The following is a 14,162-nucleotide window of genomic DNA, read 5'->3' on the forward strand; positions in this document are numbered from 1 at the left end:
TTCCTAAAATTTAACACTCCTTTCTCTCCTAAATATGGAATTAAATCTGGAATTACTTAATTCCAGATTTCCCCAAGTCTCAGTACTCAGTGTTCGAAACTGACACTCAAATTTGGAAATACCAAGTCTGAGTATTTTAACCTAGACTTTCATTACTGGTGCCCCACATCATTTCCATGAAGCCCATGAAGTTACTGGCACCCCTTTACCTTTTTCTTTAGAATGGTATTGCCTAGATGTACTGCCTTTGACTCATTTCCTCAAACAAATTCTTGGTCTGTTTTTCTTTATTAAATGGCACAATATTCCAGGCTTAAAATCTCAGCCTTTCTTCTCCCCAGAAAAACACTATTTCATATCAATTGTAGCTTATAACATTATTTCATATCCATCTCTTCCTTTTCATTTCCCGTAATACTACACTTGTTCAGGTCATCAGTGCCTTTAGGCATCATTTAACTTTGTGATATTTATTTAGTTATTTATTTAAAATAATTTTTTCATTGTTTATTTTTGAGAGAGAGAGACACCTAGTGTGAGCGGGGGAGGGTCAGAGAGAAAGGGAGACACAGAATCTGAAGCAGGCTCCAGGCTCTGAGCTGTCAGCACAGTGCCTGACACGGGGCTTGAACTCACAAACTGTGAAATCATGACCTGAGCTGAAGTCGGCCGCTTAACCGACTGAGCTACCCAGGCGCCCCTAGCTTTGTGATATTTATTGAAGTTAGTTTCAAAGTACTATGGTAGATTCTGGAAAGAGATAAGAAAAAAGAATGAGCATCTATTGAAGGCCTTCTGTGTGTCAAATAAAACAACAGCTTACCCCTATAGTCCTTAAAACAAATCTGTGAGGTAAGTGGCATTTCACATATTCTGAAGATTAGAAAATAGGGATTTAGTACAATCAAAATTACTTGTCACATGTTATTTGGTGGAGCTAAAACTTGAAGTTTATCTTGAATTTTTCTATTATATGTACATAACTATCCACATGTTGGAAGTGACACAGCAAGTAAATAATTCCTAATCTCAAGGAATTTACAATTTAGTAATTTTAGTAAGTGTATAGCAAGTGTATAGAAAAAACTATGATCCCCATATGAAATGTCAGAAGTGATATAAAACACAAGGTACAGTGTGTTCCTGCTGAGGACTTTTGGAAAAGCTTTCTAGAGAACAGGTTCTGAACTAAGATTTAAAAGGTGTATATAATTCAGGTAAAAAAAAACTGGAATAAATGTACTTGGGGAGAGGCAAGTATATGAAAGACAATAATTGAAAGGTTGCCATGAGGCCAAATCATAATTGTCTTCACTAGGGCATTTGGATTGAATTTTGCATTCAAAAAGGGAAAAGAAGTGGCTCACAATGGGCATATGAATTAGGAATCAGTTGCAGGAATGGGTCATTGAGGCTTGAAGCCTCAGGAGGGGCAGCAGGCACAGAAAGGAAGGAATGGATATAAGAGGCATATCTGTCAAAACTAGAGGGCATTAAATCCTGAGATTAGAATTTGCTATGAATATGATGAGCTTTTAGATCTATCACATTTAAGCTTATACAATGTTATTCCTGATGCAAGAAGTGGAGTTTTGGCCTTAATTAAATTCAGTAAATTCACCTACAGTTACTTGTCAATGGCAAATTATTTCCGAGTGTAATATGAGTGTGCTGATATTCTGACTTCAGTGAGTCAAAACTGAAATGCAGAAAAATCTGAAATTGAAAAAGAAGATACTGCAGTGTTGATGCACATTAAAATGTACGCAGGAGGATTTATGCTAATTTTCTTTAAACAGCATGCTTTCCCAATCAATTCAATACTATTAAATTTGCGTTCAAAATTTCAGGAACAAATCTTCATGTAAAAATTATTCTCAATCAGGGTATCACATCAAATTCACATGCACAGTTTTTCAACATCATACATGCTGGATTCAAAAATCTCTGTGGGTAGTCCAATCCATATAATTCTGATAATCAATCATGTTGGGAATCACTGCTCTACAGTACAGGCTAGATCCTTACACGTAATGGCTGTCCAATACCTATTTGGTGACTAAGCTGATTGGTATACAGGTCATTTACAATGATACTTATCAAGCTAACTGCTTTAGTCTAACCTGAAAAGATTTTGGAAAAAAAGGAAAAAAAGAAAGAAAAGAAGTATTCCTTGGCACTATCTATATAAATCTCCAGAGTTGAAATCCAAGAATCTGAGTTTTATTTATTTATTTTTTAGTGTTTTTATTTATTTCTGAGAGAGACAGAGAATGAGCAGGGGAGGGGCAGAGAGAGAGGGAGACACAGAACCTGAAGCAGGCTCCAGTCTCTGAGCTGTCAGCACAGAGCCTGACACGGGGCTTGAACCCATGAACTGTGAGATCATGACCTGGGCCGAAGTCGGACGCTTAACTGACTGAGCTACTCAAGTGCCCCAAGAATCTGAGTTTTAAGTAGGGTCCCCAAGTAATCTCTTGAACAGCCTACCTAGTGATCCTGTTCAACCTTCCACAAGGTAGTTCTGAACCCTGGCTACACATTAAAGTCACTTAGGTTGTTTTTAAAACATACCAATACCCAGTCACCACTCCAGATCAATTAACCAGAATCTCTGGGAGTGGTTTCCCATCATAGTTTCTTGTTTGTTTTTTTTTTAAAGTTTCCCAGGTGATTCTGTTGCACAGTGAAGGTTGAGAATCGCTGTTAGCCAAATTTTCATGTGTATTTTCGTTGAATGGAAATTTGTTTTCCTGGAGAGTAGGGGGTCTCAAACTTTAGTGTGCATCAGAATCATCTGGAAAGCCTGTTAAAAGATTAATTTTGGGGTCCCATCCCCAAACTTCTTATTCAGTTGTTCTGGGGTTGGGGCCCAAGAATGTATAGTTTTTTACAAGTTCACGGGTGAAACTGTTCCAATACTCGTCCAGGGATCAGACTCAGACCATGCTGTCTTAGCGCTTCTACTAGTCGTGGTTCTATTCCTTGAAGGCATGGTAAATATAATCCCTCTTCTAAAATGGCAATCCTCAAATATTTTAGTAGAACCATTACATCTTTATTGCTACCCCCCTTAGCCTTTTAGTGAACTGATCCCAGCTCTGTCATCCAGCTGAATGTCCAGTGCTCTCACTGTTTACCTAAATCCCTGCAATTCATAAAGTGTAACATAAGCACAATCACCGTAATGGGGTCACAATAACAAAATAGTAAAGTGAGATCATCACCTCATTTTTTTATTGTAGTAAAAATGCATAACATAAAACTTACCACTGTAACCATTTTTAAGTGTAGAGTTCAGTAGTGTTAAGTATATTCACCTCTCTATTTTGAATATTTCTCTTCTATTAATATAGCCTAAGATAGCCTCACCGATTTTTTTGGTGGGCACATCATACTATTGACTCATGACAGGATAACTTTTGTAAAACACAAGCTTCTACTGGGTGTTGTATGTAAATGATGAATAACAATTCTACTCCTGAAACCAATATTATACTGAATGTTCACTAAAATTTAAGTAAAAAATAAAATAAAAATAAGCCATCCCCACAATGATAATAAATTTGTGCTTAACTTGAATAAAGATAATAGTTTTAAGAAAAAAAATTAGGGGCGCCTGGGTGGCGCAGTCGGTTGAGTGTCCGACTTCAGCCAGGTCACGATCTCGCGGTCCGTGAGTTCGGGCCCCGCGTCAGGCTCTGGGCTGACGGCTCGGAGCCTGGAGCCTGTTTCCGATTCTGTGTCTCCCTCTCTCTCTGCCCCTCCCCCGTTCATGCTCTGTCTCTCTCTGTCCCCCCAAAAATAAATAAACGTTGAAAAAAAAATTAAAAAAAAAAAAAAGAAAAAAAATTAAAAGATACAAGCTTCTTGGGGCACCTGGGTGGCTCAGCCAGTTAAGTGTCTGACTTCTGCTCAGGTCATGATCTCATAGTTCGTGGGTTTGAGCCCCACATCAGGCTCCGTGCTGACAGCTCAAAGCCTGGAGCCTGCTTCCGATTCTGTCTCCCTCTCTCTCTGCCCCTCCCTTACTCTCAATCTATCTCTCTTTCTCTCTCAAAAATAAGTAAGCATTAAAAAATTTAGAAAAAAATACACGCTTCTTTTTCACCTGGAGCTGTTAAACTGTCACTCTAGGGCATAGTTATATAGATAGAAATTTTTATGGATCCCCAACCAGACCCAATATACACTTAGATTTGTCTCATTTAAGTTTCATTTGTTAGATTCTACCAATAATTCTGGCCTCTCAAGATCTTTTCAGATCCTGAAACTATAGACAAGAGGTTTGTAGAAGGTGGCTTCTTACTGACAACAATTATACATGATGGGGTATTATTTTTCAGAGGGAATCCCACACTGCCAAGTTCTCTTCAAACTGCATTTCCCCTAAATTTGATATGAATGTGATGATCTCTACTTTCTAAAGGTAATACCTGAGGCCTGGAAAGGTCAAGCAATTTGTCCAAAGTTACACAGTAAGCATCAGAGCCAGGATTCCAATCTAAGTCTGCCCAAGATATCCCTGAGAGTTAGTTTTTAAAAACGCCAAAGTCTTAAATGAGAAACTTCCTCTCTAGGTCTGGCATATATGAGAAATGCATGTCTACTTCACAAGAGATGCTAAATAAATGTTCCTTTGGACCCTGCTCTATCCTTATCCCCACTTTTGAGACATGATTTTTGGACTCTCAGAAGTAAATGGTCTATAGCAAATTCTGAAAGTGGGAGAGGTAATTGGTGATAGATAGTGCAGATGTTTTTCAGCCTGTCTTAGGGGGAAGACCTAGAAGGCAGGCAAACATCAGGGAGTAGATGTTAAATTAGGAGTCATGTGAACAAATGATGTTGGCTGTGAGGAAGATGACTGGAACAGGAACTAATGCTTATTGTGTACTCACTATATGCCAGGAACTAAAGTTAAGTATTCTCACAAAGAACTGGGTCTTTGAAACTGGTTCTGGTAGGAATGAATACCTGAAGAAACTTGGCAATTTGTATATCCCCCTTTTTCTTTTTTCTTCTTTGTACTCTCTTCACATCTTTTCTCTTCATAAACTGTTTAGAATTTGAAACAAATATATTTTTATTGGTTGGTTGTTAAATATGGGCTTCACACCGATTCTTAATTCCAAAAGCAGTAAGAGTTTTAAAAAGCACCAGAATGAGAGAGACTGCATGATAGTCTTTACTCTGCTATTAACTAGCTTATGATTAATAACATATGCCACCTTTCAGATTTCCATTTCTAAAGTTTCTCTTGTACTTGACCATATATGGGTTGATAGTCACCAAAAAAATGTTGTATTTTAGAGACAAATACAAAGAGAAGCAAAATTTTGGTGGGATTCTTATAGAAGGGTCCAAATATCTTAGCTGCTTCCAAATAATAAGTCTATCAGGAAACACAACAGATTATTTGAAGTTTTAAACAGCTATATAGTTATACAGAGTTTAGGGCCTAAAAATTCAAAAGGTCCTAATATTTTCCCCCTACTTCTCCATTATCTGCATTTCCTTATCTTTGTCCTAACCCTAAAATTGGTTCTCTCCAAGGTATTTCTTTGCAAAAACATACACAGAATTTCTATTACCAAATATAATGTTTTAGTCATCATAACTAATGTCAAATTGCTTTAAGCAAATTATAGTATTATTTTTGTTATAATATAGGTATAAGTGGCTCAGTTTTCTTTCCTGACAATGAATACAACAAATTCATGGCAAATGGTCCTGCATCTTTCAATCTCATTTAGTTATAAGTTAGGAAAGCTATGGCTAAAAATATAAATAGATTACACATTAGAATATCAAATGACTAAATTAAATGCTGTGATGTGTGATTTCATCCCTCATCTGTAGCAAATAAAGTTTTGAACATGGGAACTTAAATCCCTCCCAGTTAATCATAGACATGTTGTTCTAATATTCGTAGCATAGTACCTCTCACTTGTTCTTTATTACCTGACATATTTGGATTTTATGCCATCATAAACTTGGGAAAAAAATATGGATAGGGGAACAAGATTTTATACTCAGAATCAAAGCCCGGTTTAGGTAGCTTGATAGCGAGATCTTAATGATACAATGCTGTGCTCTCAAATATGGACTGGGATATACTGTCTTTGAAACATACAGGAGCTTCTCATGCTGATAACATTTCTTTGTGTTTTAACATTAAAAAATCCATGAGGAATAAGAAAGTACTATCAAAAACTAGGTTCAAAATGGGAAGAGAACCTAAGGCTGATAAAGAAGTAAAGGCTTTAACCCACAGGATATGGAAAAGATAAAACCAATGTTTAATGCATGGTTCCATTTATATTGAAAGTGTAAGAGAGTAAAACTGCTTTGAAATGCTGTCCTCTGTGGTCACAATAAATGGTATACTTCTTCAGGTTGCCAACTGTTAAAAAATTAAGCATAGTTTATAAATATGTTATTTTACAGGAATTAGACACCTCATAAAGTTCTTTAGATTCGAGAAAGATGGTCATATAACAAAACTATGACCTACAGGTACAGAGTACTAGTTTGGGATGATGAAAGATTTCTGAAGATGGGCAGGGGTGAAGGTTGCCTAACAATGTGGATGTACCTAATGGCACTGAGTTGCACACTTAAAAATGCTTAAAATGGCAGTTTAATAAGAAATAAAATACTGAAAGTGTTAAAATAAAAGACAAAAGCACCTTCTTCTCCCTGAAGGGGAGTTCCCCTCCAGAGTCAACCCATCACTCAGAGGAAAATGCGTAAGTAATAAACCTTTGTTTTGCTACTATAACTAAGTGATCCTCTCTTGAATAACAATTATGAGGGTTATTTTTTTTTTCAACGTTTATTTATTTTTGGGACAGAGAGAGACAGAGCATGAACGGGGGAGGGGCAGAGAGAGAGGGAGACACAGAATCGGAAACAGGCTCCAGGCTCTGAGCCATCAGCCCAGAGCCTGACGCGGGGCTCGAACTCACAGACTGCGAGATCGTGACCTGGCTGAAGTCGGACGCTTAACCGACTGCGCCACCCAGGCGCCCCTATGAGGGTTATTTTAAATCAAAGAGTGGTTTTGTGACAAATTATAAACAGGATCTGAGAAGAAAGTTCATGTATTTGGTGCTCCTACAATTTTACTATATTTATACATGACTTTAGCCTTTAGTGAGAGAATCAACTAAATTTCTATTAGTGAAAGTGTTAAGTCTTTTTATTTCCTTCTTACAAGGAGTATTTACATGACTTGAGAAAGCAAAGCTTTCATAATAATTTGGAATGGGGGGAAAAACTATGACCTATAATACTGGGTAGTAGGGAAAAAAAATAAGCTTTTGAGTTGGTCAAACATATCCAAATCCCATCTCGATCTCTAACTATATACCCTTCAGCAAATTATTTAACCACTTGGAGCCAGTTTTTTCATCTAAAAAGTAAAGAAATATACTGTCTCTCCCAGGATGTGGTGAATATTAAATGAAACAAAAATTAAAAAAAAATGTTTGGCACACAAAGTCACTTGATAAAATATGCTCGTTTACTAATTCAGAAGCTGAAATTTTTACTTAGTATTATATATAGTCAGTTTATTTCAGATCAGAGTAATTTTAGAGATAATCTAGTCCAACATTTCTCACTCTTGGCACTATTGTCACCTTGGGCCAGATAATTCATTGTTATGAGGGGCTGTTCCATTCACTGTAAGACACTTAGCAGCATCCCCCAGCCTCTACCAACTAGAAATTGGCAGCATTTTCCAGTTGTCAAAACCAAAAAATATCTCCAGATATTAACACATGTCCCTTGTGGGGCAAAACTGCCTCTAGTTTATAGCTGATTTAGTCTAATGTCCTCATTTCAAAATAAGGAAGCTAAGGCCCAGAGAGATTATAGGAAATAAAGGATTGGGAAAGCTAAAATTTAAAATATATGATTCTAGATTTAGGTAGATTTGGACTATGAAAAAGTTCCAGAGGTTTGAGGAGAGGCATTAATAATAGCTGAGAGATGTTTTTAAGTAAGTGAAACGCAAATGTAAGGACGAATAATTCACATTCTATGGATTAAAATCCCCCATGTTGATATAAAAATATTCAATTCAGCTTGTTCCAGAGTACCTGCCTTTGATGATATAAAAAGCAAAGAGGATTTACTTCCTAGAAACTCATTTTTGTGGAGACCATTGTTGGATTGTGTCTACTCCAAATAGCTGCATTATTATGCTGAAGTTTTATAAAATACCATTAACCTCTGTATACAAAAGTGCAATTGAGTGTGAAATCAAAATTATCCTATTTGAAACTTTTTCCTAATACTACTAGATAACACCAGACAACTTAGGATGAAATACATTTTTGTGATAAAAGAAAAACAATTATGGCTTGAGTCAGACAAAAATGATGAGTCTATGCCTACAATTTGGTCCACCCTTGCTAATGAAATTAAAAACCACACAGGATCTCTGAGGAAAGGAAGATTATAACATCCTTCAGTTCTAAGAGAACTTTGCTTTCACTAGAATTAAATGTTACTTGGTTACCCTGATAAATTTAAGCTTATTCAAATTAGATCACTCTATAAATGGCTACATTTAATAAAATGAATCTCACTTGCATGACAATTAGACTTAGTTGTACCAAACACCAAATTTATTCCTCAAGATAACCCATCAGATGTTTATGGCAATAACTAGTTATTAACTGCTTTAATGCTTTGTTGAGGTGGGAATTGCATAGTCCAACTGATCTTGATGCAAAAAAAATCTAACATTGTAAAAAACTTTTTGCATCCTATTTTTTAAATATGAAATTTATTGTCAAATTGGTTTCCATACAACACCTAGTGCTCATCCCAACAGGTGCCCTCCTCCATACCCATCACCCACCCTCCCCTCCTTCCCACCCCCCATCAACCCTCAGTTTATTCTCAGTTTTTAAGAGTCTCTTATGGTTTGGTTGTCTCCCTCTCTTTTTCTTTTTTCCTTCCCCTCCCCCATGGTCTTCTGTTAAGTTTCTCAGGATCCACATAAGAGTGAAAACATATGGTATCTGTCTTTCTTTGTATGAATTATTTCACTTAGCATAACACTCTCCAGTTCCATCCATGTTGCTACAAAAGGCCATATTTAATTCTTTCTCATGTCTTTGCATCTTTTTTTAATAAAGTGACAAGAATGAAAAACTCAAAAGAGTTGGCTGCAATAATATAAATCTCAGTCACAGATTTAAAGTCAGCTATTAATAAATCCAAGAAATCATCATTTTAATTCTGCAAAGAGCATACGTGCTGTATTCTCCATGACCGCACCTTTTGAGATAGCCTCCCTCAAGCGTTCTTGATTTAAAAGCATTTTTTAAATAGCTGACTTGGCCTTTGCAATTTTTTAAACTTTTTTAAACATTTTATTTATTTTTAAGGGAGAGAGAGGGGCAGAGATAAAGGGAGACACAGAATCCTAAGCAGGCTCCAGGCTCTAAGATGTCAGCACACAGCCTGACGCGGGGCTAGAACCCACAAGCTGTGAGATCATGACCTGAGCCCAAATTGGACGCTTAACCAACTGAGCCACCCAGGAGCTCCGACCTTTGTGATCTTTTAATACCATCCATATAAAGGAAAGATGAACAGAGCTCAACACTAAGTTATAGTGGAAAATGGACCATGTTAACCTTGCCAAGGTATTTTAACACTGTTTCCCCTAAATGTCACAACCCATTTAAGGAGTTTTCAGAAATATTATTTGTGCTAGAGTGCAGATGTGTACCTGTAAGCATTATGAACACCCAGTTATAATGCTATCTAGTATCTTTATTTTCTCAGTTTATAAGATTAGTACCTGACCTATAAGTTTAGCAAGTTTTGGGTGTTTTACACAGATTCTCACAATAAAAAATAATGAAGGATTTCCTATAGCATATTAGTAATTACAAAATGCAATGTAATTAATAAAATAACTGGGAATACTAGTTATAAGTTTAATATTTACTTTGTCTTTAAATGAAATATGTGACCTTCATAATTATAAGCACTCTGTGGCTAGTTAGCTCCGGAGTCCTGCCTGCTTGTGAAGTTACAAACTGAATTCAAGTCCTGTGTAAATCCACTAATTTACTTGATCCCATGACAGCTACATTGCATCAGAAAGTCACCATGCCATTCATTCCAATAGGTTAGTAAATGTGAATGGATCTCCAAGATTGGTTTCAGATGGAAAAGAATCAAGGTTCATATCCAAACAAATATGTGATTAATACATGAAGGGGCAGGCTTAGTCAATATTTTCACATATTGACACCTAAAGACACATAGAGACAGAAGATCAGAAACTAACAAGTGGTCATTAACCTCTCTCCAGACATTCCTACCCTAACAAATGCAAAGAATAAATGTTAATTCTAACAGTTTGCTAATTATTCCTTCCTAGATACCAACATTAGATTTATAATGTGTTTTAGTGTACCTATAATATATAAGACACCATGGGTAGAATGCAGATCTATAATAAACAATGGGAGGGCCCTGATAGTTTAAGAGTCTGACAAATGATATTTAAGATTGCATTTTCCCCAATTATTTATTTATTCATTTTATAATTTCACTATCAAGCAATACTATTGACTTCTTTAATCTAGAGTTCTTAGACACAGCTGTGTCTAATTCAACTATATCCTCATCACTGAGCATAGTGACACACACACAGGAGTTCAATAAACAATTCTCGAATAAATGAAGGAAAGGCCATTAACTAGGTTTTCTTATGATGGACTTGAAACTTCACTGAATAATACGGAGACAAAGGTAATTGTTAGGTAATTACTGTACAAATGGATTATTAACTAAAGAAAAAGCCAGCATGTCCTCCAATCTAAAACAGAATTCACTTAATAATTTATTTTTTTAAATGAAGAGGTAAACAAACAAGAGAGTTTTTGTTTATTTTTGTTTTGATGTTTACTATGATTACACTGGAACATCAATATTGGGTGAAAATTCCTTTTTTGAGCCATTAAACATGAAGTGTCCTACAAAATCTCATGACTCCCTTTACCATGAATTCTAGGCAGGTATGTTTTGTCATATGTCCATTCACCTGGCATTTGTTTTGTTTGTTGTTTTGTTTTTAAGTTTATTGCCCAATTTCCCAGTTGTAACTTTTGAAACTTCTCATCTTCCCTGCTTGGCAATTTTTAATCTCCACTGTCATCTGCTCATTACCAACCCCAAAACAGATGAGATCCTTAGGAGTGTTGGCTATAGTTGAAAAAAGATCACCAAATGCTTTATTAAATGACTTTTAATGGTTCTATCTGGAGTATACTTATAACAACTGGAATCTTGACAATTCTTTGTCACATTTTAGAGTAATCTCCTAACCAGGGCTTAAAAAAAAAAAAAAACAAAACAAAGCAAAAGATACTGGCACACCATCAAGAAACATTTTTCTCTCTTCTCTTTTATCCAGTATCTTATAACTGGCAACCATTTATAGTCTTTAGAAATATCCAAACAAAAATATTTTACGATGTAATAGTGCTTTGGACAGTGTACTATATTACATATTTATCTTTCGTTAGGTGGAAAGGTAAAAGTTTTGGTTTGGAGTGAACACATAATTAAGGATATTTACCTAAAATGAAATAGTAAGAGATAATTTTTAGGTAGCAATTATATTTTTTTTTCATAGCTTAGTAAATTGTCTCAACACTAACAACACAGATTTAATTACTCACTGAATGTCAAGTGATAACTATGGTCAAAGTTTCTTATGGCTTATGAATTACTGTTCTAGTGCACAGCCGTGGAAATGTCATTAAGAGTATGTATCAATGCAGAACTGCAAAATCATGGTTCATACTGTCAGACCAGAAATCAACCTTAAGAGTCTGGCTGGTTCAATGTCAAAACCCAAACCCAGGAAGTTTGTGATCTGTTCAGGGTCACAAAATCTAATGGATAAACAACAGAACCTAAGTTCACTGCACCAGACTTCTATGCTAGAGCTCTCCTCGTTTTGTCAGTTAGTAATAGTGTAGACAGGGTATGGTTGCTACGTTATGAATTTATACCTCTTAAAGCCATTAATACCTGCATAAATTAAAAAATACTATAACCAATCCAGTCACAGAGACAGGCAAAAAGCCATTTGCTGCATGAGCTACTGGTCCTAAACCTTACTGTGAAAAGGCCATGAGAGCCAGACTGAATTGTGATCTTGACCACCTTTAAAACTGTTTTCTCGTTATTTCCGGTTACACAGAAAGTTTGGTACAGAAACAAACAAACAAAAATCCAGGTTTCATATTTTCATCCCGAAACAACTGTACAAATCCAGGCTGACTGAAGACAGTAGAATCTTTCCAAGGTTGCCTTAAGTTAGAGAGTTAATAAATAAAAAGACATCACCATATCGCAGTGTATTTCTAACTTCCATATTTAGTAAGTGGCATTTATGTCATGTGCCTATGACAACTATTGTAAAGGATTTTTTTACTGCTTTGCCATTCCCCCAAAGTGAAAGGTGTGAAAGGTAATAAATAGCACACAGGGATATATCACTTAAGAATGTGAAGAGAAAATCATTTTTATGGGCTAATTTTAATGGGGGGTTCTAAGGAAAAGGAACTTAAACTCCATTTTGGTGTCCACGTCGTTCACTTTGGAGGCAAGTTAGCAATATAAGGTAACACACAAATAATGGAAATTAATTACAAAATTTACGATGGCAAAACGCTTTACTGAGATCTTTTGTAGTGGAATTGGTCTCAACAACCTAAGAAGCATTTCCAAACACTGCTTTAAAATGAATCTCAACGGCAAATTTTACAGTTTGCTGTTTACTAGTATATAGTATTTGTGTGAACTAAATAGCATTTATACTGAAATAGTCAAGAAATCTCTTTTTTATGTTAGGAGTAGTATGTGTTGGTAGGTACAACAGCACTTATTAAAATCAAAACCATCTCAAAGATGGGTCCCTAAACCTTGCTCTACAAGGTCACACCCTCAAATAGCCAAAGAAAACTCTCCAATGTGGTATCTGAAATCTGTGCTTCTCCCACACTTCCTTTACTCTCTTCTTAGCACAACCCCCTCCATCGGACCCTATGACCCTAAAATCTAACAGCTCCTACTTTAAAGCTCATGTATACACTCTAACCTCCCCAAATTCCTAATCTCCTCTCTAAATATCCTATTCAAAGTTTCTACACTGCAGGATGCTGAATTTCACCAAAGGGGGTTTCCCCCCTCTTATTGATTTCTTCAGCGCTTTCTTTTATCTCTGCCCCCTTTCTCCATCAGTCCCCCTTCCCTTTCCCTGACCCTCCAGTTCCACAGCACCTCTACCTTGTCTCCTTTCTACCAAATCACACCTCAACTTCACAGAGCATACTAAGGCGCCCTGGTTGGGAGAGAAACTAAGTGGTATATTTCTTCCCTTCAAACTCCTGCTTTGTGAATACCTGCAGCTCCTTTTCCTGGGGACCCCCCCATCCTTTTCGGGGGTGTGGGGAGAAGTAGGGAAGACCCTCTCTACTTCGGTCCATCTTGCACACTCGGGGCTACTACGGCGGGGCGGGGCGAGCTTGGCCTTTACTGCGCCACAGCAGGTGGGGGGGTGGGGCGGTGGTGAACCGCGCCCAGTCTGATCGCGGACGGGCTGGAGAGGCAGCGAAGGAGATAGGGCCGCCCCCACACCCCGGGACGGGAACTCACCTTCTCTGAGGCAAGGGCGGGTGTCTACTTTAAAACTACTGCCCCCCCTCCCCGCCGCCGCCATAGTGGAGCCGCCAAAGCCGCCGCCGCCGTCGCCACAGCCACCGGCAGGCGGGCTGGCAGGGGTGGAGGTGGCTGAGGAGGCAGGCACAATCACTGCCGCCACTGCCGCCGCCGCCGCGCAGGCGGTGTAGGAGGAGGAGGCGGCAGGGACGGTAGCTTCCTGAGGGGAAGACTCCGCCGCCAGCAGTGTGACTGTGCTCGGCGCCGCCGCCATCGCAGCGAAGCGCGGACAATTGCACTTGCGCCTCGCTCCCGTTAAGCTCTTTTAGCCCCGCCTCCCGCTTAGCCCCGCCCCCTTCGCCCCTCTTTTCCACGCTACAGCTCGAGCCTCGTTCTCGCTCCTTCTCCACACCAATAGGAACACTTTAGATCCACGGGCTGCCCCTCCCCCTTCA

At 37.8% G+C, this 14,162-nt stretch overlaps 1 protein-coding gene across 1 annotated transcript in view; it reads right to left on the bottom strand.

Moving 5' to 3' along the window:
* ZMAT1 (zinc finger matrin-type 1) overlaps positions 1–13,777 on the bottom strand; it is a 36,533-nt gene extending 22,756 nt beyond the window's left edge. Inside the window, exon 1 of the mRNA XM_030305625.1 lies at positions 13,705–13,777. Within this exon, the coding sequence (XP_030161485.1) occupies positions 13,705–13,768 (64 nt within the window). The 5' untranslated portion in view covers positions 13,769–13,777. The remainder of the gene's footprint in view (positions 1–13,704) is intronic.
* Positions 13,778–14,162: the final 385 nt, after the last annotated feature.

This window comes from Lynx canadensis, chromosome X, assembly GCF_007474595.2.
Source record: "Lynx canadensis isolate LIC74 chromosome X, mLynCan4.pri.v2, whole genome shotgun sequence".
Classification (NCBI taxonomy): domain Eukaryota; kingdom Metazoa; phylum Chordata; class Mammalia; order Carnivora; family Felidae; genus Lynx; species Lynx canadensis.